Below are 10,010 nucleotides of genomic sequence, written 5' to 3'. Positions count from 1 at the left end.
AATAAAAATAAAACTATGAACCTGGTACTTATTGAACTGGTACTAAATGATCTGACCCAGAAGAGACACAATTCTCTTTTGTGGGTATGGCCCACAAATAGTCACAGGGATCCTCCCAACAATAGGAAAAGCAGAACAGAACATTCAGGCTTGCATGGGACCAGACAGCCAGTAGAATTAACTCAGCAGTAATACAACTATAAGGAGTTGCATTTGATTTGATCTTCAAAGGTGAACAAGAATTGGACATGTGGAGTTTGAGGAAAGGTTTTCCCAAACAGTTGGCACATCATGAATCTAAATACAAAATGGGCATATTGTATACAGAGAAGGAATACAAGGAGTGTCACTCAACCAGGTATGTGCCTGATGTCAAAGAAAAACTGCACTGGACACTTGTTAAAGGTATGAATGAAGATTTTGTTCAGAGTACCACAGTCGGAGAAAAAGACAACAATACACCCTGAGTATAGTTCAACTAAGAAAAGGTGACTAAGGGAAAACATAGAGGAAACAAAAGACTCTATAGGAAAAATGGAAAAGTGCAGAAGAGCAACAAGTGGGAAATTAGTGAAAATGATTTGGTATTGTGGGTTGGGACAATGTGTGTTGTGTGGTTTGGCAGCATTGCGTTTTTTTAAGCAAAACTCAGCATTGGGGCTAGGGTCATCTTTAGGGACAAAGACTAGTACATCTGGAAGCCAGTCTAAATTTTGTGAAGGGGTTCCTCAGTCATGCAATCAGTTAAGCATCCGACTCTTGGTTTTGGCTTAGGTCGTGATCTCAGAGTTGTGAGATTGAGCCCCCCATTGGGCTCCACACTGAGTGCAGAGTCTGCTTGAAATTCTCTCCCTCTCCCTCTACCCCTACCTCCACTCCTGTACTCACGCATGCTCTCTCTCTCTCTCAAATAAATAAATAAATCTTAAAAAATATAAATTTGGTGAAGTCTCTTAGCTCATTTGTTCAAATGCTCTGTGCCATGAGGGAGTTCACTTTGATAAAACCGAAAGACTGAAAAATGGTAGGAATCAGATCATAAAGTAATTCTGCCTAGTTCCTACATCCAGACTTTTATAAAATTTTGGGAGTGGAAGACTCATATGATCTGAATTTGGATTTGATAAGGTGGATATGGAGACTGTAGTATGATGAGTTACAAGGGAAACATAACTAGGAGAATGGCCAATTTGAATCTTGGTGAAAAAATTATGTGAGAGATTATTAGGAATGAATGGGATATCGTCTAGAGAAACTCACCACTCACTGTTTTCCTTTGCAATCACACAACTCTTCTGACATCAGACATGTGGGTTTTACCCCATCCCAATCAATTCTCTATCGCTAGCTAGACATTCTACAATTCAATTCAGTTCTGACACTAATCAGAGTTAGCACAGACCCCATAGGTTAAGAGCTCAATCCCACAAGACTACCTCCCACTCTAGATGTCAACCACAAGTAGTAGGTCCTCACATTACCCATAAGTTCTGTTTGACATGACTACAAATCACGGGTTCCCACACATCACCCCCCACCAGGTTCAAAAATTTGCAAGAGTAGCTCATTGAACCCAGGAAAAATAGTTTACTTACCTTTGAAAATTTATCATAGACATCATGTTCCTGTCCGCGGTCACCTTTGCCAAGAGCAAGTCAAAAACCATTCTGGTGAAAATGCTGAGCCAAGCTGGGACAGGTTACTCCTTCAACACTAAGAGAAGCCAACTATGGGGAAACTGACTCTCTTGCATTATGATTCATTGTGAAAACAAAAGTCCTCTTTGTGGAACAGAAGAAAATATGTTCCCTCTAAACAATGGATTGAAAACGAATTTGATCTATAAATGAGAATACTGAGGGTGGGATACTGAATCAGAAATTCTGCAGCATGTAATAAAAGAAGAGGAAATGGCATAGAATCACTGCCTCCTGTGATTTGAAGGACGTTGTGAAGAAAAACAATGTACTGAAAGAAAGTTCTTCATATTAGGACATATATCACTGCATCACATTTATTTATCTTTCTGGATATTTTATAGCCCTTAATAAAAAATATTGAAATAAAAAAAAGAAAATTTATCATATAGGCTATTTTAAAGGATACAAATGAATAGCCAGATAAAGAGATACATAGGGTGAGGTCTGGAAGGGTCCCAAGTGCAAGAGTTTCTGTCCCCACGGATTTGGAGCGTGCCACTCTCCAGGCATGCTGAAGTATTCACTAACCTGGAAGCTCTCCAAACCCCATTATTCATGGATTTTAATGGAAGTTTCACTGAGTAGATATGATCAATTATTGACTCCTTTTCCAGTCCCTCTCTCTTCTTTTGAGGATGGGAGCTAGGGTTGATAGTCTAGGCTTCTAATCATGGTTTGGTCTTTCTTGTGATTAACCCCCATCCCAGAGCCCATCAAGAGCCTCCTCATTAGAACAAAGATGCTCTTATCACCTAAAGAAATTTAGGAGCTTGGGGTGCCTGGGTGGCTCAGTCAGTTAAGCATCTGCCTTCAGCTCAGATCATGATCCCAGGGTCCTGGGATCGAGCCCTGTGTTGGGCTCCCTGTTCAGCAGGGAGCCTGCCTCTTTCTCTGTCCCTCACTCTACTGCTGCTCTCTCTCTCAAATAAATAAATAAAATCTTAAAAAGAAAGAAAGAAACTTAGGAGCTTTGTGTCAGGAACCAGTGTAAAAGAGCAAATATTAGGAGAAACTGGAGTATATAATATATTTTTTCTTATTTTTTCAAAGGTAAAAACTGAGATATAATAAATATGATTATGATTTTGGAAACAAGGGGAAGGGGAAAAATAAAGAAGGACTCAAAGTTTTTCAGCCTGCATAATTGCTAGAAATGATTGTGATATCATCATGAGAAATAAGGAAAAGAGTAAGAGGATCTAGTGTGAAAATAATTTCCATGTTTTTAATTAATTCTAAACTCTCTGCTTCCCTGGTTTGTTTATGATCAGAGCTACCCCTTTCCATTGTCTTGCTCTGTGTGGTATCATAGGGGAACTTATTCTTCAGCCAATAAGAGTCCCTATCTTCAGGTTTACAGGCATTGTCTCCAGCTTTACCTACTCTGTGGTTGTAGCTGTCTCTGGATAGACCTGTGGGCTTCCAGCATTGGGTGGATGCCCCTATCTCCTGGGCTCTGGTAACATGGCTTCCTCCCTTTGTCTCTCCTGCCTCGTGGTTAGAGCGTGCAGATGTGTAATCAGCAAATCACCTCATTGTCCCTTATTGGCTTTTCAGCTCTCTCATGAGCTATGTGAAAAATTTACTGTGTTAATTCCCTTAGTTTGAAACAACAGACTGGTTTCTGTTTTCCTGATTGGACTTTGACTGAAACATATAAAAACAAAATCATAGGAGATATAGACATACCAGTGGTTCATAATTTGTGTGTGTGTGTCTGTGGCAGGGGTGGGAGGGGAAGTGGGTAGAGATCTCTGATCTATTTTGGAATCTGAAGACAGCTCTAGACCCTTCCATCAGCTGTACCTATATGTGCACACACACACACACACACACAGATAGATTGGCAGACCTATACTCCCAACACTTTTCAATATAAGTATAAGGCCTCACTAAGGCATGATCTGTGGACCTCTACTTAACAATGCTTGTTTCCAAAAAAACAAACAAACAAACAAACAAAAAAAACAATGCTTGTTTCCTTCACGTTTTTCTTCACTCTTTTTTAGACTACTGCTGAGGATTTGGGTTCTATGTTGAGGAAATATTTCCACCAGTTTAATCTCCATTTAGGAGTCATGAATACCCATGAAGATGCAAATTATGGCTTAAATATATTATATATTAATTAATTTTATGGGCTTTCTGGTCAGTGTGAATATTGTGAAATCTATCAAAGGTTGAATTATTTTGTAGATCCTTTACTGAAGTCAATGTGTTAATAGGAATTTTCTTTGTCATGGTTTCATTAAATAAACTGAATACAGGGGCGCCTGGGTGGCTCAGTCGTTAAGCGTCTGCCTTCAGCTCAGGTCATGATCCCAGAGTCCTGGGATCGAGCCCCGTATCGGGCTCCCTGCTCCGCAGGAAGCCTGCTTCTCCCTCTCCCATTCCCCCTGCTTGTGTTCCCTCTCTCGCTGTGTCTCTCTCTGTCAAATAAATAAATAAATAAATAAATAAATAAATAAAACAAAAAAAATAAATAAATAAACTGAATACAAAGCAATCTGGCTTTCATCTCAGTTGATAAAAGTTGGAGCATAATTAAAGGCAACTAGGGGCATCAATCTATATGTTACAGTTTTTTTTTTTTTCTTCCTATAACAAAACAAGATTTTATTTAGCTTCGTGCAGTCAATAAAAAGAAAGGTACAATGGATCTGAACTATTGTGTTTTGACCAGAAACATGGTTTCTGGAAAACTTTGACCTGGCTCTTGGCTAATACTTCAAAATAAGGGATTATAGAGAGTGCTATTTCCTACCAGGAACATCTCAAGCTCTTCTTGCTTTCTATCTTCTTGCTTTTTGCACACACCGTTTCCCATGGCACACGTGATATTTTTCTGGGACAAAGGTCTGATGATAGTGTCTTGTAAATGTTTACCCAACACAGTATTAGCTCAAAATTGTCTTCAATACATTCACTGAGACTTGATCAAGCTATTTCCCTTCATTCTGATTGACTTACTCTCTGCATGTTTGTCCAGATCATCTTAACCTTAAAATTAGGTCTGTGATTTCAACTTTCAGAAATGGAGGGCATAAAACAACACAGATGGAGCTAGAGGGTATAATGCTAAGCAAAATAAGTCAAAGACAAACATCATATGATTCACTCATATATGGAATTTAAGAAACAAAACAAACTAGCAAAGGGAAAAAATGAGAGAGATAAATCAAGAAATAGACTCTTAAAAAAATAGAAACAGCTCTTAACTACAGAGAACAAATTGATGGTTACCAGAGGGGAGGCGAGTAGGGGGATGGGTTAAATAGGTGATGGGGATTAAGGAGTACACTTGTGATGAGCACAGGGTGGTATATGGAAGTGTTTAATTACTATATTGTACACCTGAAATTAATATAACACTGTATATCATCTAAGTGGAATTAAAATAAAAAAAAAGAGAAATGAAGGATATACTTACCATTGAGTGAGCCATTGATTTAGCAAATTCTAATGCATTAGCTATTGGTTCTATCATTGTCCTTCAGGGCAGATGAGGAAATTCCTGAACATTTAATTTTTTATTGGCAATAAATTTGTGTCACCATTGGTTTAATCACATAACACTACTTATTGTTTATTCAAGATGTACCAACATTGTATATGGCATTGCTGTATGCACTATAGTTATATAAAATGAATAAGTGGGGCACCTGGGTGGCTCAGTCGTTAAGCGTCTGCCTTCGGCTCAGGTCATGATCCCAGGGTCCTGGGATCGAGCCCCACATCGGGCTACCTGATCAATGGGAAGCCTGCTTCTTCCTCTCCCACTCCCCCTGCTTGTGTTCCCTCTCTCACTGTGTCTCTCTCTGTCAAATAAATAAATAAAATCTTAAAAAAAAAGAAAAAAGAAAATGAATAAGTATGTTTTATTTTAAGGAGTTAACAATTGCATGTTAACAGTTTTACTTCTAGGGTATATTTCTCTCTCAATGGCCTTGAATTTCTATATGAATGTTGCCTATTTGTGATTCTTGGAGTCAACTCAGCATGAAGAACAAATGTAATTCTAAATAAATACTCATATATACAGAAACATACTTTTTAAAAATTTTATTTATTGATTGATCTATTTATTGTTTGAGAGAGAGAGAGAGAGAGCAAGCGAGCAGGGGGAGGGGTAGAGGGAGAGGGACAGAGAGAATCTCAAGTAGGTTCCACACTGAGAGTGGAGCCCGATGCAGGACTCTATCTCATGACCCTGAGATCATGACCTGAGCTGAAATCAAGAGTCAGATGCTTAACAGACTGAGCCACCCAGGAACCCACTTTTTTTTTTAATCAAGAAATCATTCTATCACTGTCTTACATGTTTATGTAATCAGACTAACCTCACAGGGGAGCTTACAGAGACTTCTGAGGAGAAAAACCTGCCTATAACTTTTATGATCACTTAAGAAATTGTCATAGATAAATTTTGCTAAATAGAATTATTCATCTCATTACATTTATACAATTGATGTCTTTGCTGTGTTTTTGCCTTTGCCACCTGGTTCTTAAATCAAAGTTAAATGATGATAAAACCTACAGCCATACTACTCTTTATGTGTTTCCTTAAAACAGAACACATATTAAAATGTTGTAAATAAATATTTTTTAAATACTAGATCTAAAAAGAATGAATCTGGTATTAGAATCACTATAAGGCACAGATTCCTTTGTGTTTGTCAACTACTGACCTATAATAAACCACCCCCAAACTGAGTCTTAAAAGGATAAGTATTTACTCTTACTCAGTTTCCAATTATTCATTCAACTGGGTTGTCTGCTTCAAACTGCTCATATACTGGCCCAGCTCTGCTGACCTCTGCTGGCCTTGGTTAGGATTAGTTCCAGGCCATGGGTTCAGTTGAGGTCTACTGTAAGTGCCTTTTATTTTTCGGAGACCATCAAGCTACTCAGCATGTCTTCATGGTAAAGGCAGAGTACGAGAGAGAGAGAGCCCAGAGCATATGTACATGTCAATCCTCTGCTTGCATCACATCTGCTAATATGCCAGTGGCCAGAGCAAGTTACAAGTTCAAAGATAAGGAAAAGGCAAAAGTACTCCTCATGTGGAAATAAAATGTCAAAGAACATTCTAATGTACAACACAGCACATAATAACCCCATTTTCTGAGTTCTACCCAAAAAGTCTCACTAAAAATTAGAGGCTTGAATGAATTATAATGGTGATTGATTTAAAAAAATGGTCTTTTGACTCCACAGTCTGTGTATTAACACTTTGTATCACCAGCTTCTAGTGTAGTGCGTCCCACATATGAGGCATTCTATAAACATTTACTGACAGACTGGATGGGTGACATCGTATAAGACACATATATATGCTGCCAACATAATAATGCCCAACCAGGAGAAATAGTTATATTCTTGTACCTAGAAAAATTTTTTTTCCACACAGTACAAAAAGAAATATACATATATCAGCTCATTGAAAAACAATAATGAAGATAATTCTCACTGACTCACCTTCCATGGACATTCTCCACTGTATTAACTCTCCTGGAAGAAGTTGCATTAATTGTTAGATATTTAATTAGATTTGCATTAATGGCATAAACATAATATGAAAATTTCCTTTGATTCATGTTGTCATTTTGGGATCACTAATCAACTGAGAGGTATGAATAATCATGGCAGGGGACTGAGATTTGAGGATTGAGATTTTTTTTTTTTTTAATGAATCTGGTATCATTAGATGACTATATAGTTTAAATTATACAATGTGAAATCCTATTAAATCATCACATATGAGTCAATGCCCAGAAGACTATTTTTGTTCAGGATAGAATAACTCATTTTTGAGGACCTTAGGAAGGCAAACCTCATGTTTTAATGAAAGGTCACATCATAAATCCACTTAATTCCTTCATTTTAGTGTAAGGCAGAATCTGTTATTCCCCTTCATTGAGAATAAAAGTGGTTTGAAAAAATAAATAAGACTTTGGATTTAATAACTTTGAAAAATTCTGTAATTTTAACTCATTTTACCAATGTTTTTATTCATAGTTATTATTGGTAAAGAACTCAAAGTGACTTGGGATCTATGTCCCAGTTTTTTTAGTATCAGCTAAATGAGCAAATTCTTCCAGTAATACATATCTTTTTCCACAACACACACTTGCTAGTGTGCGTGCATGCACACACACACACAAATACTCTACATCTACACGTCCCTCTTTATCACTATTTATTTTGGCTTTATAAAATCTCTTAAGTTCAGGATCAAAGTCATTGTTCTGATTTCTGTATCTCTGATGAAATCATAAAATGCTTTCTTCACTGCCTCTCCTTAGGAATAATCATTATCACATTCTTACACTGCTCTGTAATGAATGATTGTGTGCCTTTCACTATCTCAAGAAGACCATGTGTCTCCAAAGTCAGGAACTATGTTTTGAATCTTGGTCTATGTACAATGTCCATCACAAGGCCTTGCTCAGATTTGTTTAAAATTTGTTTTCTGGGGGCACCTGGGTGGCTCAGTCGTTAAGCGTCTGCCTTTGGCTCAGGTCATGATCCCAGGGTTGTGGGATCGAGCCCCGCATCAGGCTCCCTGCTCGGCGGGAAGCCTGCTTCTCCCTCTCCCACTCCCCCTGCTTGTGTTCCCTCTCTCGCTGTGTCTCTCTCTGTCAAATAAATAAAAATAAAATCTTTAAAAAAAAATTTTGTTTTCTGAACTAAACCCGTAGATTTAATTGGAATAGTCTCTTCCAAAGTACCCACTGATTTTTGTCTGAAGTGAATTTGCAATTTCTCAGTTTGCTTTTTATGATTAGGTTTGCAAACTTTTTTTCCCCCAATGGATTCTGAACACACTATAATCAACATTTTTATAATTTTGAATCATAGAAACATATACACAATTGGTAAAATATGTACTATATTGGTTGGGGTAAGTATTCAGCTGAACTAGAAAAGCGTGATAATAACACAATAAAATGGACACATGAACAGTTTGGTAAGTAATGCAGATGCTTTATTTATGATCTATGTAATTTACCTTATTTTAACTGGGTCACTTCCTTTTTTTCATCTATCACATGATGGGACTGAGAAAAATAATTTTGAAAGTTCTCTCCATTTCCAAGAGAAATATAGTAAAATTTTAAAAAAATCTATACAAAATAACATTTTTGTTTTTTATAGTCACTTCCTATGTGCTTTTGATCTAAAGTCAAAATTACTAGTTTAAATATATGTTAGGTTTTTAGGGACACCTGTGTGGCTCAGTCAGTTAAGTGTCCAACTCTTGGTTTTGGCTCAGGTCATGATCTCAGGGGCCTGGGACCCAGTCTTGCATCAGGCTCCATGCTCAGCGGGGCGTCTGCTTGAGGAATTTTCTCCCTCTCCCTCCATTCCTCCTCCTGTTCACGTGTCTCTAAAATAACTATATAAATCTTTTAAAGAATGAATGCTAGTTTTCAGTATTCATCAGTTAAAGTTGAAGTAGAGAAATATTAACAATAATGACTATTAGAAACCCAAGGCATTGAAATTTTTTCCCAACTAATTTTATCAGAGGAGTACCTATATAAGATTCAAAGCCACACTTTGAGTTTTATTGATGTCACATATGCTTTGAAGTTCTATTTAATAGAATTTGTAAGCTATCCATCTCTTTATGTGTATATGTCATAAATATTAAATAAACGACATGTTATCTTAGCTGTCACCAGTAAGGAGTTAGGTAACAGATGATTATTGAACTTTTTTCATTTCAAATATGTGTACTGTACATATAAATCTTCAATCTATAATCATAGTCTATAGAACAAGGAGATACAGAATTGACGAGGTAAGCACACACTGTTTTAAGAAGGCACTACTTTTAAATGGCATAAAATATTTTCACAAATTGATTTGTTTAGGGGAACCATTTAAAAATATGTTGTCATAATTATTTTAGAAACACAAGTAATTTTTATCATTATTTTGATTTTCAGTGTCTATTCAAATATTATCCCCACAACTATAACATTGAGTTGCTGAAACAAAATCAACATCTTAGAAATAAGGAAATTAAAGTGCAAGAAAAATAATTAACTTAGAGCATTATTTATTTATTTATTTTTACATTGTCGACTTGGTTAACCTAGAATTGTTTCCTAGAATCCTCTGTCCTATACTCTACTTTGTTAATTGGCCCAAAAGATAAATCTGTGAAAGTTTCAGAAGGTAAAAGTGAACGAACAGTCTTTACTCTCTGAAATCTCTTGTAGCAGAGGCCAGGAATAACAAATGAAAAGACATAGGCGGATTCTAGCTAGTTCTTGCTCCCCTTGGCTTCATGTCCACCTC

At 36.9% G+C, this 10,010-nt stretch overlaps 1 protein-coding gene across 1 annotated transcript; it reads left to right on the top strand.

Moving 5' to 3' along the window:
• The first annotated feature begins 1,619 nt into the window (after window positions 1-1,619).
• LOC118010269 (39S ribosomal protein L33, mitochondrial-like) lies at window positions 1,620-1,986 on the top strand. Its single transcript, XM_035004425.1, is given in 3 exon segments — window positions 1,620-1,728; window positions 1,731-1,757; window positions 1,760-1,986. Coding segments are annotated over 3 exon segments (192 nt in total). The 3' UTR covers window positions 1,816-1,986.
• The last annotated feature ends 8,024 nt before the right edge of the window (window positions 1,987-10,010 follow it).

The sequence above is a fragment of the Mirounga leonina genome, unplaced genomic scaffold (genome assembly GCF_011800145.1).
Source record: "Mirounga leonina isolate KUSES-001 unplaced genomic scaffold, KU_Mleo_1.0 Mir_129, whole genome shotgun sequence".
NCBI lineage: Eukaryota > Metazoa > Chordata > Mammalia > Carnivora > Phocidae > Mirounga > Mirounga leonina.
This window is presented reverse-complemented; position numbering and strand designations above follow the sequence as displayed.